Source organism: Equus quagga, chromosome 10, assembly GCF_021613505.1.
Source record: "Equus quagga isolate Etosha38 chromosome 10, UCLA_HA_Equagga_1.0, whole genome shotgun sequence".
NCBI classification, from domain to species: Eukaryota; Metazoa; Chordata; class Mammalia; order Perissodactyla; family Equidae; genus Equus; species Equus quagga.
Genome location: NC_060276.1, coordinates 97,677,664 through 97,699,106, shown reverse-complemented (window position 1 = coordinate 97,699,106; position 21,443 = coordinate 97,677,664). Strand labels below are relative to the sequence as shown.

At 39.5% G+C, this 21,443-nt stretch overlaps 1 protein-coding gene across 9 annotated transcripts in view; it reads right to left on the bottom strand.

Moving 5' to 3' along the window:
- Positions 1–21,443, bottom strand: part of DMD (dystrophin) — a 2,273,580-nt gene that overhangs the window by 351,468 nt on the left and 1,900,669 nt on the right. For all 9 annotated transcript variants that reach the window (XM_046672830.1, XM_046672828.1, XM_046672833.1 and 6 more), the window contains one exon: positions 3,258–3,430. In XM_046672830.1, coding sequence (XP_046528786.1) covers positions 3,258–3,430 — 173 coding nt within the window. The remainder of the gene's footprint in view (positions 1–3,257; positions 3,431–21,443) is intronic.

Genomic DNA, 21,443 nt, shown 5'->3' with positions numbered 1-21,443 from the left:
TTATTAGGCATAGTCGGCAGAGTGGAGGGTCCACTGGATTCTAGGGACCAAATATAAGCTTCATGACAACAATAATTATCCTTTGTCTGTTTTGTTTACTCAGTGCCTAGAAGAGTGCCTAGTACATAGTAAACCCTCAGTAAATATTTACTGAATGAACTAATAAATGAATGAATGAGTAACAATATGGGCACCAACAAGATTGAAGTTCTTGACCAAAGGAATAATGTGACAGAAACAGTGCGCAAGGAAGGATAATTTTTTATATGTATAATGGATGGTTTCAATATTTAAAGGAACAGAGACAAATCTATCAATATGGAATGACATAATGAAGACTTGAATAAGAATCATAATCACAGGCAGAAAAAGATATAGGGTGGAAGGAAAATAAACAGAGGGAAAAGGATACATTATGGAGTCGGATCTCGAAGCACAAAGATACCTCTATGAGCCAATGGAATGCAAAGGGAAACATGAAAATCATTTGGGTTCAAACTCAATTATATTTCATTAAAAATGGACACCTGTGAAATTATGTACTAAGGTTTTTATATTTTGAAATATAAAATGGCTTCAGAATCCCTTATAGAACAATGAGCCAACTGTAATCTTTTAGTATATGTTATAGCTTAGGCAAACACAGGGCTGTTTTTCCAGGGTATCTTTGGAACTGTTTTTTAACTGTGGCGACTTTTCGCTATAAATTAATGCCAATGGAGGAACTGACTAGATTCACAACGAAAGCTTGTAAGTATCATTAATGGTTCTGTGTCTAACATTTCCGGTGTTTATCTAGCCTATTTCATAACCATCCCAAATTACTACCTCAACTGTGCTTCTCTCAACTGAACTCTGCCATTCAGTATGGATTGACTGATATCCTTATTTCACCCAAGTGTCAGGAAATAAACTGAATCGCTTTGACGTGAAGAATTCTTTCTTTCCTTTTTATGAGTGAGTGTTTATAACACATCCTGTATTGTTAGAGAGGCCTATTTAAAAGCCGAAACCGTTCATCTGAATATTTAAATTCTAGAATTGCAACACCTTAGATAAGCTAAGGTAACTGTTTTCTCTACTTGATTAATGACAGCAAGAATTAAACTGCAGTAGCTGGCATATGGGAAATTGCTGAGAATGAAGAGCCCATATTTTGGCTGACATGCTGTTTGCTGCTTTCAATTCTCTTTTGATTTCATCAAGTTCACATGAAGGAGAGAAAAGGCACTGAGTGATGTTCAGAACAGTTACAGCACCTTTCTTTTTCTTTCCTGAAAAAAGGAGTAACTTTATTCTCTTCACTTTACCTACCAGTATCTTTTCCATCTCACATGTTTCATTCTTTTTTAACGACAGATGTTACGAAATGGCCTTTGTCATTACATTTCCTGACCTCTCTTAGAGTTTAAGCTGTAGAAAGCAAATGGAACCTCCCTATCTTTGAAAATGCCATTGTCCATTGTTGCCCCCAACTCATCATCGACACATTGACACAAAATTCATGGACCAAAGAGGGAAATAAAAGTGAAGAGTCTTGGAAGCTGGGGTGCAAACTTGGGGGGAAAACCTTACAATAGAAATAAATCTTTTCCTACTTCTAGAAATCTGCTTCTCTATTTCATCCTTTCACTTATTATGTATTTATGTGTAAAAGTTGGGCGAGTCCTACCTTCTCCTTCTTCTTTTATACTCTATGGTATAATATGATGGTTAAAAGCTCAGACTCTGGAGCCTGACTCTGTGTGTTCAGATCTTGGGTCTACCACTTACTAACTAAGTGACCTTGGGAAAGTTATTCAGCCTGTCCGTGCCTCACTTTCTTCTAATGTAAGGACAGAAGAATAATAGGATCTATCTCTTCGGGCTGCTGAGAGCATTAAATGGATCGAGACACATAAAGTGCCCATGACATTGCATGGTATGTGAAGTACCACGTGTTAGTTGCTATCAGTATTATTATTTCACATTAAGTGTAGATTTTCACAAGAGTGCGTTTGAGTTAATAAATTTCAGTTATATTTTTTCTTCATTATAGAAGTAAATTTGCTATATTTCAAAAGTTTGGGTGATTTCGAAGAACTATAAAGAAGAATATTCTGGGGCTGGCCCTCTGGCCGAGTGGTTAAGTTCACGCGCTCCGCTGTGGCGGCCCAGGTTTTCGCCGGTTCGGGTCCTGGGTGCCGACATGGCACCGCTCGTCAGGCCACATTGAGGTGGCGTCCCACATGCCACAACTAAAAGGACCCACAACTAAGATATGCAACTATGGGCTGGGGGGATTTGGGGAGATAAAGCAGAAAAAAAAAAAGAAGAATATTCTGTAATCTTGTGGCCTATAGGTAGTAACTACTCCGAATGTTTAATGCATTCCCTCATAACTGTTAGGAAGTCCATTTGTCCTCTTCTACCATCCCTCCTCTAGACACAGAAGAAAGCATAAAATATTTTTATAAAGAGAAGTGAATTAGGAAAAGCAACCGAGTAGAAAGCAGGAAGCGTGACTTCTACTCCCTGTACTTCCTACGTCATTTGGGCGACAGTGGGCATTTTACTTACTATCTCTGCTCCTTGTCACTGAACTATTGCAAAATGGGTATAGCAAGAGCTTCACTCTGGCCTCCTTACAAACACGCTGAGATGCATCCATTAACTTCTCAAGAGAAAGGTGATACTCGGAAAGGGGCAATGTACAAAATAGAGGAGTAGAGAACAACTAAAGGCTTAGCCGACAGAGGATGTGGTGACAAAATCTGAGAGGAAGCTAAAGACAGAAAGTTGCTATAATCTCTCCTTAGCTGCAGGAGCCATGGAGAGGTCTCCTCTCCACTGTTAATTATAATGTGTTACGGTATTTAAAGAATGTCCTCTGTTATGCATTTAGAGTAATGCCAAAGAAAGAATTCCATGATAAACATACATTAATTTGATCACTTTTTGCATAACCCTGTGATAAACCAAGAAAGAACTCTATGAAATTAGGAGAGCTCTGTTCCTCATTTAAATTCACTCTAATGTCTTCACATGCATCTCTCCCGTGGTTAGAAAACATCACCATTTTAATCTAATCTGAACCCTCAAGTATCAGCTTCATACTAAGCAAATGAATGCTTCATTTATTCAAAATAAAAGGAATCATTCTGAAACTGGGTGATTTACATAAACATATGCGATATTAGCTACCTGTGCTAGGAAAACAAGGAAAATTTTGCCGTTTTCATTCATTTCTGGCTTTTTTGCCCCTGATGTTTTCCTACCTAATGTTGAGAGACTTTTTCCGCAGCTCACTCCACTTGAAGTTCATGTTATCCAAACGTCTCTGTAACACGATCGCGTCATCAGAACCTTCCAGGGATCTCAGGATTTTTTGGCCATTTTCATCCAGGTTGTGATAGATATCTGTATGAGCTTCGATTTCTCCTTGCAGGTCCTACAGGGCAGCAGGAAGAAGAAGATGTACAAGATTACCAAACAAAATGCACCAGCTATGAATGTGACTTTGGAGAACTGCAAAAAATAAACTATTAGTTCAAAAGACATTTTAATTGGGCCAATAACAAGAAGATTCACCTCCAACTCACTTTTCTTCACGTATTATCTCTTTATGTTATTATGTAGATTGAAAATGGGCATCTTATTACGTATAGGTTTAATTTATTTCTTTATTTAAATAGGTATAATTTAAAAATTTATAGGTACATTTATTAGGTATAATAAATTTACTCCTTTACACTATGAACTGGAACATAATATATTTATAACTTTAAAAATTTCATAAGTTATATCTTCTAGTCCAGGGACAAAATAGATCATTTTATTGAAGTGATATGAAATAAAATTCCATGATAAAGTGTACCCCAGTGCCAATCATTTCATTACACTATGAGTCAAGTCATATTTTCCACGCACATAGTAATCTGGAAAGTTGACTCTGACTATAAAAGCATGGAGAGACTAATGAACAAGCTGTACTCGGTCTATAGCACCAGCACATTAATGGGATTCTATCACAGGAGAACATCTTCTTGACAATACACATTAAGTTCACCTTGGTATTACAGCATCATACATTTATTACAGCATCATACATTTATTAGCAAGATTTCCCATCTAAAACACCATCATAACTTTAGGCTTGACAAGTAGAAAGTCCATAGGACCTTGCTAAGAGTTATGATAAGAGGTGATGCATTCAACCTCATTTGTATACACACAGATCAAGAAAATCATCATAGTAGAAGAATCTGACCTTTACATGGTATGTCTTCCTGTGTAACATTTTCAGCTTGAACCGAGGACTACAGCACTGATCCTGTTGCATAGCAATCCTGAGAAAACCCAGCGACTGAAAGAGCCTTGCTTTAAAATGCCAACTTTGCTTACATTCTGTTGACAGAATGAATTTCGGAGCACAGGCCTCACCAGTCAATAATAATAAACAGCCACTTTGTACTCCTCACTAAACGGTAGCCAGGCCTGTGGATGTGGGAGGAACCTCAAAGAGAGGAGGCCTGGAATATGCAACTGACAGTTTATATTAAACAGCCAACTTTTCTTATCATTTTGCCATTATAAGCCAGAGACATTATAAATTCATTTTATATATGTGTTTCCCTCCTTGTTCCCAGCAGAACAGTCAAAGCCAAAGGAACATTCCTTAGAGAGCTGCCGGGTACTAGCATTCCTTTCTGCCTACACAATGAATGGAGGCTTTGTACATTATCTGACTTGCTTTTAGAGATTTGTATGCTTCTGTTCAACAAGTTTAAAAATTCATTCTGAAGCTCCGAACAATTGGGTTGATCTGTGTAACTAGAAAGGTTTTTTTTTCTCTCTTTCTAAAATTGAATTAAATTACTCTCCTAAAGTAAGGAGGAAGAGTGGCAGCAATAACATGCTAGAAATTCTGAAGAACTGGCCCGTGTTTTCAACCACAGCCTCTTAGAAGCAAAAGTTTGAATGTTTGAGAAGTAAGGTAGATGGGCAATGAATGGATCTCATCACTATTTTTGGCAGCCAAAGGACCACCGATGGACTCTAAAGAGAATTCTGTCCCATTCTCTTTGACTGGAAGACAGGAGGGGGAACACGGAGAGAACCGCATCCAAAAGTGAAAGAATGAAAATACTAAAACAGATCAAGCAGCATCTATCTCTATTCCATCCCAAGCTGGCCTTTTCTGGAAGGAAATAGCATGATTTTGAAACGAGCTTATGTGATGGAAAACTAGTATTGGGCTTGTGACCGAATGGAGTTAGACCAAATATACATCTATTTTATGTTTGTGTACCTGCATGGAAAAACATACCCTACTGCATGGAGCACATTACTGTGCTCTGAAAGTCATTTTGCCACTTTTTTTTTCTTCTCCCCAAGCCCCCCAGCACATAGTTGTATATTCTGGTTGCAGGTCCTTCTGGTTGGGCTATGTGGGATGCCACCTCAGCATGGCCTGATGAGCGGTGCTAGGTCTGCGTCCGGGATCCAAACTCGTGAAACCATGGGCCACCAAAGTGGGGCACGTGAACTCAACCACTTGACCATGGGGCCAGCCCCTGAATTTGCCACTTTTGCAGCAAAAGAGAAAAGTGAGGTTAATTTGTCTAAATAATTCAGGACTAGAAACCAAACAGATCAAAGTTATCCACATAATTCCCTCACGTCTCTCTTTTACTTTATTTTTCTTCTTGTATTTGATTTGCATGCCACTTAAAACTTCACCTCAAGAGTACATACTTAGGGGATTAAAAGCAAACCTTTAGTTGTTCAAGAAAATAAGATATTTTGACTACTACAATCAGATTTCTAAGTTAACGTGCATATAGATTACAGCATACTTGACTTTGTACATGTGCATTTACAGCAGAGACCCAGGCTCAATGAATAGTTCCTCCAGATTATGTGTATCATGAAGTCATCAACATCTTGTTGAGTAAATGAGAGGTCTCCCCAAGCATAAATAGGATGTTGATTCATGAATTTGCTATTTTCATCTTTGCTATTTACATTACACTGCATATAAACACCTTTGTTGTATCATCAAGAAAGAAAAGAATATAAGATCAATAAATCAGGTTTCATTGAGGACTGATTATTTGTCTCGTCTTAACACCGTGGGAAATACAAGAAGACTGCAAGAGACAGTTATGTCTTTACTTTTCCTAAAATCTACTGTGTACTTTTTATTGAATTCATCCATATTACCAACTAAATATTAATGAGAATTCCCTGCCAAACCTCACAGATATGGGGATTAAAACTTTTCCCCTTGGAAATTCAGAAGTGGCTGAAGTAGTCAGAATTGGCAGGAAGGTAACTCAACTCAGTCCTACGGGTCTAGGTCATGGTGGTGGTTTAGAGCAACAAATGACGCGCGTAGAGTAGAGGGCTTTACAGTTTATAAAGCACTTACAAATGTACTGTTTCAGCTCTTCCTCCTCCTGGCCCTGTGATGTACGTAATATTTTCTCTGTTTCACAGATGAGAGCACTGAGGCTCAGAGATGTTTAACTGACTTGCCTAAAGTCACATATCTAGCCAATGTTAGAACTGGGCAATGGATCCAGTTCTTTTGACTCTGGAAGATCTTGGGCTGTCTCCACCCACCGTTTATTCTAAGCATTGGCTGTAACAGATACTAATTATTGAAGCTGAACTAGGCTACTTTGAACAAGGGGGAAAAAACAACTGTTGAGGAAGAAAGCACACGGCAAGACAGCATTGCTGATTTTAACAAAAAAATTCACCCACATAGATTGATTTGTTCTGAATGAAAAATGGAATCCTGACTACCCTTTTCCCTTCTCATTTTGCAATTGGGCATCCGGGACCACCTGTGAGCCAGAATTGTTTGCACCGAAAAGGTCTCCTTACTAGAAAATATCCCTGCTGCCAGAACAGAAATTCTCCCATCAGGAACTCATTCCTTTGTCTACAAGAGCCGCGTGAACATTACGCTAGGTAACGACTTGACACATCAGCATAAATGTAGTTTGGCCATGTCCCTTTGGGATGGCAGGCTGGCGGGGAATCTGTCAAGCTACGAGACTCAGGAAAGTTGCTCTAAAATGGAGATGAGTATCAATGAGGAATACAAGGCTTTCTTTAGGAGGTTGGCGTGCCGCAATGGAGATTTTTTCAGTACAAGCAGGCAGCATGAATCCTAGGTGGGGAGACATCGACAGGGAAGGTAGGAAGGAACACATTCACATTTGCATAAAGCTACCATGATGGCCTTGATCTTAAGATTAACCTTAGCCTCAGGGGCCACGGAAAAGCAGCAGGTTGGTATGGAGAATCAAGAGGAGTTCTCAGAGGATAGCCAATCAGGACAAAAAGTAATTTTCACAGATATTTTTAAAGTAGTTTTATTTAACTTCTAACAACTAGAAAAGGTCACTCGAGCCTTCGTCATACATTCAATGTATGTGATCTAATTTTCCTCTTCTTTTTGTTATTGTATTCTTTAAGAAGAAAATAACTAATGAACAGAAAAAAAAAGGTATTTGTTATATAACAACAGAAGCAATAGCAGTAACAGCAACAGGAACAAAATATATAAGACTTACGGTACACTGGACATTGTGCAGCGCACTGCATATACGTGAGCTCATGTAATCCTCTCGGTAACCCTCTAGGGTAGGCATTATTATTTTCATTTTATATATAAGAGAATGAAACTACAGAATGGTTAAGTAAAAATGCCCAAGGTCACACAGCTAATTAAACCATGTGGCGAGACTTCAAACTCAGGCGGTTGGTCTCCAAGGACTGTGCTTTTAACCACTAGGCTGTATTACCTCTGAGCTTTTTCCTATTAATTTTAAAATTTTTCCTTTCAATAATACTCCTGCCCAAATTTCCGCAAATCTAGCACTGCCATTAGACAACGCAGAACAACACTTTCAGTACTCAAAGAGTAATTTTATGGTCTTGTTAAAATGGAGACGGTTAGATAGATCTGAAGCAGTGCACAGAGTATATCTAATCTAAGAAAGAACATAAAATAATTGAGAAAATGGGTCCAAAAGGAAAAGTTGTATGTAGCCCTCCCCCAAAAGAAACACATAGCCTACAGTTCTGTATAATCATGGAGCAATTTCAGCTGTGACTATCAAGAGAGCTCTGATATGAGGCAAGCGATATATTCATAGTGTGGTGGTTTTAGGAATAGGGAGTATCTTGTTTCCTGGAGAGATTTTCAAATCTCACACTCCCTTCTTTTCTGAGAGTCTAGCCTACTTCTGTCATAAGTCCCCTCTCTCAGCCTCCACGGAAAACTAATGGCAAATTACAGTTACAGAGACATAGTTTGAGCCTCTCCCTTCTCTTTTCCTTATTAGTTGCATAAGTTTAACTTAAACTCTTTAATCTCTTTGGCTTCACTAAATAATAAATAATAATACCTACCTGCTGGGTTGGTTTTAAATATTACATGGAATGATTTTTGTAAAATACTTTGAACAGCATCCACACCACAACAACCTTTTAATAAGTAATAGCTAATGTAAGGGTTTCTATTATAAGAGAATCGATGTGGAAACTGAGCTATAGAAATAGACTTCATGAAGTCACAGGACTTGGTTTGAGCCATAAAGGAGGGATAGGACTGAGAGAGGTGGAAGGAAGACGGTATTCCAAGTGGGAAGAATAGCATGGAAATAGCAGAAAGGTGGGAGTTAGTTAGGTTTGTGAGCTGGGACAATAGATTGTACAACCTGATTGGAATGGATGATGAATGTTAAGAAGAAACAGGTAGAATGTAATTGAGGTCCTTAAACTAAGTAGGATCAAGACCTTCTTTTAGGAAGCCACTCAGAAGAAAAGCTTGTGAAGAAAAGGAAAGGACCAAGACAAGATTATTGAATATTAAATTTGTACTATCTCATTTGTCAAGGAGAACAATCCATGGAGTTCATGAGTTAGAAGACAAGTGGGGAAGAACATGGAAAGTTACAAAAGCTTTACTAGAAGAAAAATAAAGAAGGGAGATGCCAAGAATTAGTTAGTGTGATACACTTTTTTTTTTTATTATCCGAACAAATGGTTATGACACTATTCTAAAACATCATAGGTAAGAGTACCCACATATTTTCTTTCCTATGTATATGGAATTATTTGTCTCTAAAAAAGAACGTGGCAAATGATAACCTTCCTATTTTGAACATAACTGAGAAGTAACCAAAAAAACAAAAGAAAAAGATGAATAAAAATATGTGACCAAGTCTCCCTACAGAATTCATTATAGACACACTGTCTCTCAACTTTTCTGAAAGCAATTAGTATGTGAATAAGGATAAGGTCATTAGTTCCTCTTTACTGATAATTTTTACCTAATTCAAATAAGCTTGGAAGGAAAAACAAAGCGATGATCTGATTTCCAAGAACTTAAAAGGTCAGAAACAGGAGATCCAAAGCAGGGGAGACGTTATCCTTAAGGGCTAAATGAGATTAGCAAGAAGTGACACCTGACAGGGAACCAGAAAGGTGTCAAAGGAGCCACGGGCACGCATAGTTGACCAGGGTCACACAGTGTGGAAACTAAGAGCCCTACATTTATTATTAGCCCTTGAAGGCATCATCAAGCTTTAAAGCGAAGCAAAATAATTAATGTTAATGATGATGATCCTGAATGAGTAAGAAAAGCAGATTTATGTTCAGTAAACTTGATTTCAGAAGGAAGCAGTGTATGTCAAACTCTTTAAATGGATTTATCCAACAGAGTTATCCTGAAAAAGCGTTGATGCTTTAAAGTTAAACAAAACAAAAACAAACATACAAAAGTTAAACTCCCTTAGCTTGATTATCCAAAGTGACTTGTTAAACATGGGCTCTAAAACTTGAGGTTTTGGAGTACACACACATAGACACACAGGCACATTCCAGTATGAGAACAGAAATTGAGAGTAAATCTTGAGAAATGTTTATAGCGATCTAAAAATAAAAAGCATGGGCTTGCATTTTGTGTGTCTGGTTTATGTAATTTTTAAAAGTAATTCATTTTTATTGCATGTTACAAAAGCATCAGTCTGTTACGGATTGGAAATTAAAACTAGCAAAACAAAACAGAATTATCCTTCCTAATGGATTTTTGGAGAAGCATCCATATAAAGGAATTGGACTCACAATCTTGACCTTATAAGGACTCTAATCTAACCACCAGAGGTTTCTAAACTTGCTCAGGAAATGCAGTTGGGTACAGATTCACAGTTGGGTGTGACTGTTTTTTCTATTCTATATGTGGCCATTGCAATACTTTTAAAAAGCAGCAAAGTTGTCACCCCAAGAGAAACAAGAGCTAATTTGAGGACCGCCATTTGGCTCGGAGCCTGGTGGCTCGAGGTAGATAAGGAGTGTGTTTTCAGGTCCACTGCATGGCAATGCATCTTAAACGAGCGGCTATGGATTTAGGAGTCCATAGGCTTTGCTTTAAAAATGGCTGTTATGAAGGTCCTCAGAGACTATTATCCTGCAGGGTTTGTTGTCTTTGCTTTCATATCTCATTCGAAAATTCTCACACTTAAGTACTAGAACAGTGGAGAGGAGGGATATGCTCTCCTGCCTCAGTACATTCCCAGGTGCAAAGCTTTATTTCAAAATCTAATCTTTAAAAATGCCCGGCCTAGGGTGGATTACCCCAGAGGAAACTGAGCAAAATCCCATTTGTCAGACCGCCTTAAGCAATCCCCAACTCTGGTAACACGTGATGCTTTTTTTCCTTGTCTGACCCTCTGGTTTACTCTAGTCTTAAAATTACTTTTTAAAATTGAAGAGTTCATTTCAGTGAGACTAGACTGGAAGTAAGATGGGAAGTACCTTTTCTCTTCTGCATCTTGTTTTTCCTAGTTTCTTTTTATTCTGTCACAGTGCAAAAATGTCCTGCATATTTATTCATCACACAAACATGCATTAAGTGCCTATTGTATGCCCAAGATTTCACTAGGAGATCTGGGCACACAGAATGTAAGAAAGATGTAGTCCTGGCCCTTAAGTTAGTTAATTCCTTCCTTCCTTTCTTCCTTCTTTCTTCCTTCCTTCCTTCCCTCCCTCCCTTCATCCCTTTCTCCTCCCCCTCCCTCCCCTTTCCTTCCTTCCACTGATATTTAACATATTAGCATCCAAGTCCGTAGTGGTAAATAAAAAATCCCAAACTTCTACCCTCCTGACATTCACAGCATAATAGGATAAATGGAGAGAGAAATAGGATAAACAGGGGAGAAATATGGTAAACAGACAAATGTTCAATAAAATAAGAAAAGGCTCTGAAGGTAACAAATGGGGGGTGGTGGTGAGAATAATGGTGTCCACGTGGTGTTGATGGGTGAGCTCTGTTTATGGTGGTCAAGAAACACCTATGTGAGAAGGCTCAGTTGAGACTTGAAGGATGAGAAGACACCAGTTATAGGAAAACCCAAGGGAACAGGATTTCTCCCAGGTTAAAAGGGAGGCCTTTGCATCAGCTCTGTGGTGGGAAAGATCTTGGCTAGAACTTACTAGGAAAGAAATATGGCTGGACATGAGGTAAGAGAGGCTCCAGATAATGTGGGGCCTGGAAGTCCCATGGTAAGAAGTTCGAATTGTATTTCAAGGGAAAGAAATAGAAGCTTTTAAAGCAGGGTTGTGACATGATCTGATTTAGGCTTTAAATAAGTCACTATATTGCTATGTGGAGATTAAAGAAAGCAGGAGAAGAAACAGAAAGACCAGTCAGAGGCCAGGGCTTCTAATCTTGGCAAGAGATAATGGTGGCCTGGACTAGGGCGATTACAGAGGAGAGAAGTGGACTGATGTGAGATATAATGTGGATTTCTTACACATACCAATGGATTAGATGATGAGAATAAAGGAGAGGGATATCTCAAGGATAACGCCAAATTTTTAACTTGAACAACAGATGGACGGTAGTGTCTTTTACTGAGATGGTGAAAACTGCGGGAAAAGTCAGTTCTCTGTTCTGTTTTCAACACGTTACACTTTAAAATGACTGTAAGACACTCAAGTAGAGATTTTAAATACATGCGTGAAACTCAGGAGGCAGTTCTGGCCTGGCTTTCTGAATTTGGGATCATTCGGTTTATCGATACTATCTACGGCCATCGGAATAGGCAAGCATACTTAGGGAGAAAGAGCAGAGGGACAAGAAGGGCCCTAGGACCAAGTCCTGAGGACCACTGACATTCAGAGATTAGGTAGGAGTAGAAAGCCTGGAAAAGGAAACAGAAAAGAAAGAGCCAAAGAGGTAGGAGGACAACTAAAAAATTATGGTATCATGGGGGCCAAGAGAGAAGAGAAGGTTTCAAAAAGGAAGGAGTGGCCAACTGTGTCAAATACTGCTGAGAAGTTGGTTGCATTAGATGAGAACGAGGAAGGTCAATGGTCACCTTGATAAGAACAGTTTCAGAGGGGATGTGGAAATAGATGTAAGAGTAAGAAGACTCAAGGAGGTTGACTGAACACACAGCACCAGTAAAAAGTTGGGCGATGAAGTTTAGATGAGAAATAGGGCAGCACCTAAAGGGGGGTGAGGGATCAAAGGAGAGTTTGGGTGGTGATTTTTTAATGATTATGTTAGAGCTTATACTTCAGGAGAGGAATCTGATTTGAACAGTTGAGGAAGAATTACAAAAGTTCACATAATTAAAGAGTACATGAAGGCATGAGTATGTCTTAAAGTCTGGAGAGGATGGGGGGAGTAATTAACATAGATTGGGATAAAGTACGGCACAGTGGAAAGAGCCCCGCCTTTGGCGTCATAAGATTTGTTTAGATTCGAACTTCCTCCACTTACTAACTTTGTGATCTTCGGCGAATTATAAAATATTTCAAAGCCTATTTTTTCATCTATAAATAAGGCTAATAATATCTACCTTATAAGGTTTTGGCAAAGATTAGATGAAGTGATGTGAGTAGAACATCTAAGCACCTAAGCCAATGCCCCATCTATTGAGGGCCTTCATTAAAACGTGTCTCTCTGGTCCCCCTTTCACCTTCCTCCATGACTCCAAGTTTGCTAGCAGAGAATACAGGAGGCCATTCCAAGGAAAAGGAATATCAAATGCACAGAGACAGGAGCCAGAGCTGAAGGCAGGAGCTAAGAAGCAGTGCTGAAAAGGGTCAAAAATGAGGATCAAAGGGTACAGAGTGGCCATTGAGAGCTTTGAATGTAGCCTGGAGATTGTATCTGATTCTATAAGGATAAGATTCCACTGCTGATTCCCGTGTACAGGCATGATATGGTCAAAAAAACTATTTGAGAATGATTATTTGGGGGGACAGTTTTCAGGGTAAATGGGAGCAGGGAGACAATGGACGTAGGAAATTTAGCTGACAGGCCATTCATGAACCAATGAAGTGGGTCTAGAAACAGGGACGAAGTAGGGAGAAGGGATGCTACCGTCATCGAGTGCTCACAAATTACAGAAATAGCTGCATGTGTGACTCAATTTCATCCTTCTCTTGCTCTACCTTTGGAAGGCAGAATTCAGCAAAGTGACAACTATTCACAAAAGCATTTTAAAGATAGAAATGTTATTTGTTTATTTATTTTTTAAAGATTTTATTTTTTTCCTTTTTCTCCCCAACGCCCCCAGGTACATAGTTGCATATTCTTAGTTGTGGGTCCTTCTAGTTGTGGCATGTGGGACGCTGCCTCAGCGTGGTTTGATGAGCAGTGCCATGTCCGCGCCCAGGATTCGAACTGACGAAACACTGGGCCGCCTGCAGCGGAGCGCGCGAACCCAACCACTCGGCCACGGGGCCGGCCCCGATAGAAATGTTGTTTTAAGTTTCATTTCCCTAGGAGTAATACGAACTTTAGATATGCTGTGTTTCAAGCACATATACACATGCACACTCACCCCTTGGTGCCAAGTAAATTACAAGGACAAGACAAGGGCATTAATACCAATACTGCATATAGGCACAGGAGACTCCTACCTAAAATATATCCTATCAGGCATTTTTAAAAAGTTAAGATGCCACAGACCTGGTAGGGAAAAAATGTTGGTACCCATCTGGCTCAGCCCTTAAGTTATAAAAAAAGAATAGCATGCCTTCATAATGTTGCTGTTGAAAGATAAAACCAGCCCTTTGGCAGGCTGAGCTTTCCTTTTTACTAATATATCTCAAGTTCATATAAAAACCTACATTGTGTGGCAATATTTTTTCAGATATTGCTATACTCCTTCATTGCTCCTAATTGAGTGAGCATTTCCTACATGAGACATCTTTCAGAAGATCATTGCCAATGGTAATCCTGAAAGGCCTTCACACTCTCTACTCTAGATTGCACATTTAAATCATAGAGACAACCACATATGAAAAGTCTACAGGGCTGAAGGTACTTTTGGTTTTGTATTATGTTTTATGTGCAGGAATCCCGTCTGTTTGAAGATAACTCTCCTTATCTGAGAAAGACCAGATGGGCCTTTCCGACATTGAAACATATTTATTAGTGCAGAGCCACGAGGAGGGGTGGAGGTGGAGTAGCGGGATGAAGCAGGGCAAGAAACTATTACTTAGACCCCTTATAAACCCTTTACATCAACTCTATCAAGTAGGCCTTCTTATCCCCCAGCTGAGGAAACCACAGTCTGGAGCGATGAAGTAACCCGTCTAAATCCCACAGCTGTTATGTGGCAGAAACAGGTTTAGAGCACAGATCTGTCTCAATTGATGTTCTTTTTACTTGCTCCCCCAATCCTCCCCTCACCCCTCAAATACAAAGCAAGTGGCTTCTGACCTGGGCTACACGTAATACAACACAATAATTACCTCATTAAGGCGCTTGTGAGATACTTGGTTTGGGAAATTTACCGTGACGCCCTGCGAGGAATGGCCGGGCAACTGAATTGTTTTCCAATTAAGTATTAACTTATTTATTCCTCCTCGTCTACTCAGAACTAATACCTTTCATGATTTTGAAGGACTCTAAACGAACAGGATACATTCTTATTCTTAAAACTGGCGACTATCTTCCTATGGACCAATACACATCTGGTTATATTTACCTGTACGGTTTGTCTATCTTACATACAGAGTTATAAGTTAGGAAAGCTCTTATTTCCTGAACCTCTTTGTCACAGAGCTATTTTTCTCCTCTAGAGAATCAGTGTAGTTCAAGATTGTATATTAGAAATAAGCAATTAGTTGATGTCAAGTCTCATCTTATCCCAACAGCAATATGTAAGAACAAGGCAAGAACATATGGTGAAGTGCCATGATTATTTTTGGTAATACGCTAGAAATCATAACAGCCATGTAGTTAATTTCCTCTGGCTTGTTTTAATTATGAATGTTGCAAGTGCAGAACAACAACTTTATTCCATCTTTCATCCCCCCAAAAAACCCTCATGATATCCCGACACAACCACAAAACAACCCTACACTGAGGTAATTGTTTAGAATAGGTTAATGATGTAATAAATCAAAGATGTTTCTATATTTTTTTCACTTTAAATAACAGGATAATTTCCAAATAATTCACAAACGCACATTGGACACAACTGTATTCATTAGTGGGTACTCTTTAGCCTAAAGCTTAGCGACATTACCTTTAAAATGAATTCTAGGTATCCATAAAGTTTGAATGTTAAAGAAAGTTCTAGTATCATGATGTTAACTAAAGTCCTGCTGACATAATTGGATCTGATTCCCTGGTGTTCTTTGGTGAGTTAATTTCTGCCTACTACCAAGTAAAGCAAATTACTTCTTCTGGAAAGTGTAATGGGTTTTTTGTGCCTAGGGAGTTACTTCACCCTATTTAGCTTTTCTTCTCCCATGGAATAGGGTGGATGGTGATGGAGAGAAAACAGTAACCCTTTTTTCAATGTATAAGGAAAAGGAAGGAGAAAGGCTATGCACGTGGACATTATTAGAAAGGTAGGTAACAGTGGCATGTCTGCCAAAGGAAAGGTGACAAAAATGAGGAAACTGGAAAAATATCTAGGATGTTCCTTCATTCCTGGAATCCACTGTGCTGGGGCCAGAAACCCATTCACGAGTTTTCCATTGTATACCTGCAAATCTTTCCCAAAACATTCAGTTCCATTCAGAACATCCTAGAGACCCTGGGCCGTCTTGCTAAAGCAGGCCCAGGCATTCATAGCCTTTGGTCATGAGATGATGTTTCTTTCATCTTGAGAATACGTACGTTTGAAAAACTATCACCAGGAGAGTAAGCTTTGGGGAAGCGTAAGTCATTCCATGGCCATGAGATAAATTATATGTTTTAATAAAGAACTAGAACAGGAAAAAGAATGTCCATATAGATTATTTTGCATCATAAGAATTTTTACATGGCAGCTACATTGCAATATGTTACAGAACAGCGGAAACCTACCTTGCAGTGCCCTGAGTAAGAAAGGAAAAATTTCCTTTGGATTTCATCATTGTAATTGATCTTGAGTATAAGTGAAGAAGCATGGTCCCTCCAACAAAGAGAAGTGGTAAACAAGTCACGTCCATAGTGCTTTGCCGTGGACAAAGGTTGGGTCCATTCTTCTCAGACAGAGGCAGAAGAAATGTACAGCTGTGGTGAATCTCTGCTTGAATTTCTGACGTAGTTTACAGTTTAACAGAAAAAACCCTCATCAATAAGGGACTGGGAAGTCAATGTGGGTAATACCTAATGATTAATGTTATCTCAAGTAGAAAATAAAGGGACTTAGGGAAAAACCCTTCTGCCTGGTTCTGTCAGAGTTCTGTTCCTTTTTGACTTTCTGATTTTTCCCTTTTGTGGATTGGCAGAAAGAAGGATCTCCCTTAAACTATGTCTGAAGATACTCATAAAATCACAAGATATAAGTTTCTTATTTCAAGGGGTCCACAGTCTCCTGAAAATCTCTTAAACAAACAGGCAAGCAAACAACATGTGATAACGTTAAAGTGGACATAACCCTATGGGGACACAGAGCAATTAGCCTTGTTGCCAAGATTTGCAGATGCCATCACGGAAGTGATGATATTCGAGCAGGGTCTTGAGGGATGAACAGGAGCTGACCAGGAGAGAAGTGGGAGAATGAAATTTGAAGCCGAGGGCATGAGTAAAGCTGAAGATAAGATAAGATAAGAATACACGTCAGAGCTGAGTAACTCTCTGTGGACAGTGCGGGGGGGTGCTAGGGGGGGGTGGTCCATGAAGGGTAGCAGAGAGAGGGCTGCTTTCTCTGTGTCACGCCAACGTGCCTGTGAACGTGAACTTGCGTCATGTATTGGTAGTTTATCTGGCACAGTGGTTCTCAAACTTGAGTGAGCTTGAGAATCACCTGGAGGGCTTATTAAAACAGGCTGCTGGGGCCCAACCCTGGAGTTCATGATTCTGTAGGTCTGGTGCAGAGTTCAAGAATTTGCATTTCTAACAAGTTCCCAGGTGATGCTGATACTGCTACTCCAGGGACCACCCTTCGAGAATGAACCACTGGTCTAGCATGACGGTCCTTAATCTCCTGGAGGTCATGAATGCCTTTCTGAAAATAATGGATCCTCTCCTGAGACACCTGCACAAATATCCATATACACAAAATACGACCTATAATTTCATGGGCTTCTGAGACCCACTAAAAGGAAATGGAGAGCAGGAGCCTGCTGGTAGCTTCTTCCACCTCCGAGAAATACAATGAATGAATGAAGACAATGTATCTTTCAAGCATCATTTTAATGGAAAACTCTCAGGAAGAAGAATACATCAAAAAATGTCACTAAAATGGAATTTTGCTTATTTATGCATCTTGGAATTAGTCAGAGTGATCCTAGGCACAAAATGACTAGATTTGGGAGGGAGAGGCATATCAAAGGGCAGTCCCTAGGTGCTACAAGGCAATTCTTGTCACTCTAACCACATTCAAGTAACCTGGCCCTTTCCCATTTTGACCGGCCATCTGCTTGGGAAATAACAAATAAAAGAGGGGTGTGTGGGTAACATGGAGGAAAAGGGTGCATTTCACCAGGGGCCTGTGGAAATACACAGAAGTTGTACCTCAGGGCAAGTGCAGCTCAGTGAAACAGTTCGAGAACGAAGAAAGAGATAATGAAGAACATGATTAAAAGGAAACTTCAAATCAGTTGTGCTACTCAAAGATATGAGTCAATGCCTATTGTAGAGAAAAGAACATTTTGACTTTACCCTTTACCTAAGAATCCTCCTCATGTGCCTTCCACAACCCAGTGGTATAGATATTTTTAAATGACCCTGAAAAGAAAGCAGAGGTGTTCTTTATTTCATGAAAAGAAAGCCATCTTTCATTTAAAGAACCTTAGGCCTGCTCTGCATGCATGCATGGAGGCAGGAACGCGAGGCGAAGATTGCATTATTCATTTTGGCAACTATAAATTCAAGTGATGGCTCTGAGGTTGGGGAGAAAAAGGCCCACTGAGCTGGAGAGCAGGCTCCTCCTTCAGCTTATGGAAGAAGAGATAGTGCTACAGGCAAAGCGCCCTGGAAGAATCTGGGGAAAACACACCACTGAGTCAATGAAGATTTTCCGTTACTGCGCGGGCTGCTTTGCCTAAAGCCAGGAAAACTCTGTCTGAGGATAATGTTTTAGTTGCTGACTCATCTCCTCTGTCTTCAATTCTTCTCAGCAAACTTTATTGGGGCTCATCACGGGCACATTTACAGAGCAATTTCCATAATGATAAAATCTCTTCAAATGAGATTTAACATCTAATGAAAGGGCAGATTTGAGGTGGTAAAGGCCTTGCTGTGCAGTGGCCATATATCATCATGCCACTGAGCACTCATTCAGCTAGCCTATGGCACGACCCCAATTTTACTCCAGTAAGATTACATGTCCTTGTTTCATGCTAATGGCTTGATTAGGAAAAAATAAAAGAAGATCAAACAGCCTCTCTATCGGACACAAACGCGAGCACTGACAAACTGACAGGTAAAAGCTGGAAGGATCTGCTTGTCCTGAGAAGCAGATCTCCGTAAATCCTAGGGCCTATTCTCATGGTTTTAAGTGCAATTGCTAGAAAAGTGGAAACTACACGTTAGAGCTCCCTGAATGGATGAATGCTTTCTCCTGGAAAACTGCCTGCTGCCTGAGATAGCAAGAAAACATTCCTCGGGCAGTCCATTTTGGAAACCTCAAACGTAACTTGGACTATTCTTCACTGTAAAATCAATACGATTTTAAGCTATGGAATTCCCCAAACCCCCAACTATCTTGCCTATCCAGATCCTCAATCGTAAGTATCTTCAATCATGGTATTTACCAAATGATACCGAATGATTTGTTCTGAGCTCCTGGTTTGTGTATTGATAGCTAATGCCATAATGTGATATGGAAATCATATTTTTTAATATGCACAGCAAATAGAATCCTTCAAAAGACCAGATTTTAGATCTAAGATCATAGCTAAATAATAGATTCTGAAGTATTTAGAAGACGACTTGGGCCTTTCAAACACCATATGTTCATTACCTTCTCTTTTCAACAAATCATGATGAAAGTCACAGAAAAACATTGCTATATAATGTTTGAGTTATACACAGTGTTGAGAATTCCACTAATTTTTTCTGTGCCCTTCTCTTTGCCTAAATGAAATATTTCATTTGGCACAACACTTTGTCTATGGAATCAAATTTATCTTTGTGATGTTGGGAGTTACAAAGTAACTCATGTGTCTTAAAACATCATTAAATGTATGAAATTAAATTATAATTAGTAAAAAGAATTTGAGGGTCTTTAATTTACTGATAATGGCAAATTCTCATCAAATAGCTATCATGTTTTTATAGGCAGAAGACAGACACTATGAAAAGCAACACAGACTTCTGAAGAGAAAATGAACCTACTGTATCTCTGAAATAAAAGGAATTTGTAAGTCTCCTTTATTCCAAGACAAGCTCACAAGCTAATCTACAAAGTTCACCTCCCTTATCGAAGATGCAATGCTACTTTCAATTTGCTTTAATAGCAAACAATTCGTGGAAAGTTTGATTTCACTATAACAATAACCTCTTTTAGCCAAATAACCCTCATCAACCCCGGGATACAGTTTTCTGCCAAAGAATTCCCCTACTTCCCACTCACTGCCAGAGATAAAAGGATTGAAGAGACAGCCCCCTTCTCTGTAGGACTGTTTGCTCGCACTTACTCAGCTAGCCAAGCTTCCCCTGCCTGATTTCATTGCCATGGAAAGTCCTACAGGATAACTTGGAGAGCAGCTACCTTTATTACTTCTCCCAACATCCCACTGCTTCCAATTACTACTGATTTTCTGTTACAATCAGTAGCCTTGAAACTTGAACTACCCAACTGTTTTAAATGCAGACAAGAAAAATCCTAGGGAAAATGGGGGACGAAAGCAAGATTCTGCGCTTCTGCAGAATGGCATTGTGCTTGCATGATTGTTTTCCATCAGCCTTGACTTCTCTGAGAGGCAGTATTTCTTTTCATGCTCTAGGCTGACATTTCTTCTCACTAAATAGTTAATTAGCATGGTGCAGTTCCAGCATTCTTCCTTTTGACATCTTTACTCATAAAATAAGTAAAAGCAGTCCCCAACTTACAAAGAGTTCCGTAACCAAAAGTTATTTGCAAGTCAATGGTTCAGAACCCCAAAACTCAAATTTCCACGGAAACAATAGCCATAGATGTCTCAGGCCAGCATATATACAGCTATTTGACTCTCTCATAGATGATCTATGTCATTCTGATCACATAACTTAGGGTTACATGATTTGGGAAGCATGCATCTTTCAGGGTACCAAAGGGAGGAGAAATACGAAAAGAAAATATTTCTTCTCTGAAGCCTGAATCTGTCCAGTGCATAACAGGAAGCAAAGCAGATCTGAGAGGGCATCTGCCTGTCTCATTCCATGTCCCGGTGCCCGGTCTTTTCTACCCCCACATTTCCTCATGCCCTAATAACCCTTCTCTCCTACCTTGTTGGAAATCGTATTTCCAGAGCGTAGTCTGACCATTTTCACGTTCTGGGAGATTTTTACATCTTAAAAAGAGGAAGCCGAGTTAAGCCAGATGAATCACAGATTGGTAGGATTTCAGAGAGTATACGAATGCACAGTGAAAATATTTAGATGGTAGCAAAAGGACGGGCAGAAAACCTTCAGCCGTTCTCGGTAGGAAATCTACTTTGGTTAATACTATGGATTGGCTCGCTCACACCTCCACACCACCTTCCTTCTAGTTGGACAGGTTGGAAATTAAAAGTTTCATTTGCCAGACTTCTATGCATCTAGGGTTCTGGATATGAATTAGGTTTTAATAAGTTAGAGCTGTCAGATAAAATACAGGGTGTCCAGTTAAATCTGAATGTCAGAAAAACAATGCATTTTTTTTTTAGTGTAAGTATGTTGTATGCATTATTTTTCTTTGCTAACTCTGGCAACCCTACGTCAAGTAGATGTACTTGTGAGAGATCTGGAAGGGGGAAGTGAGGTGCAGCCTAACTCCCAGCTCCTTTTGGCTGTTTCTGTT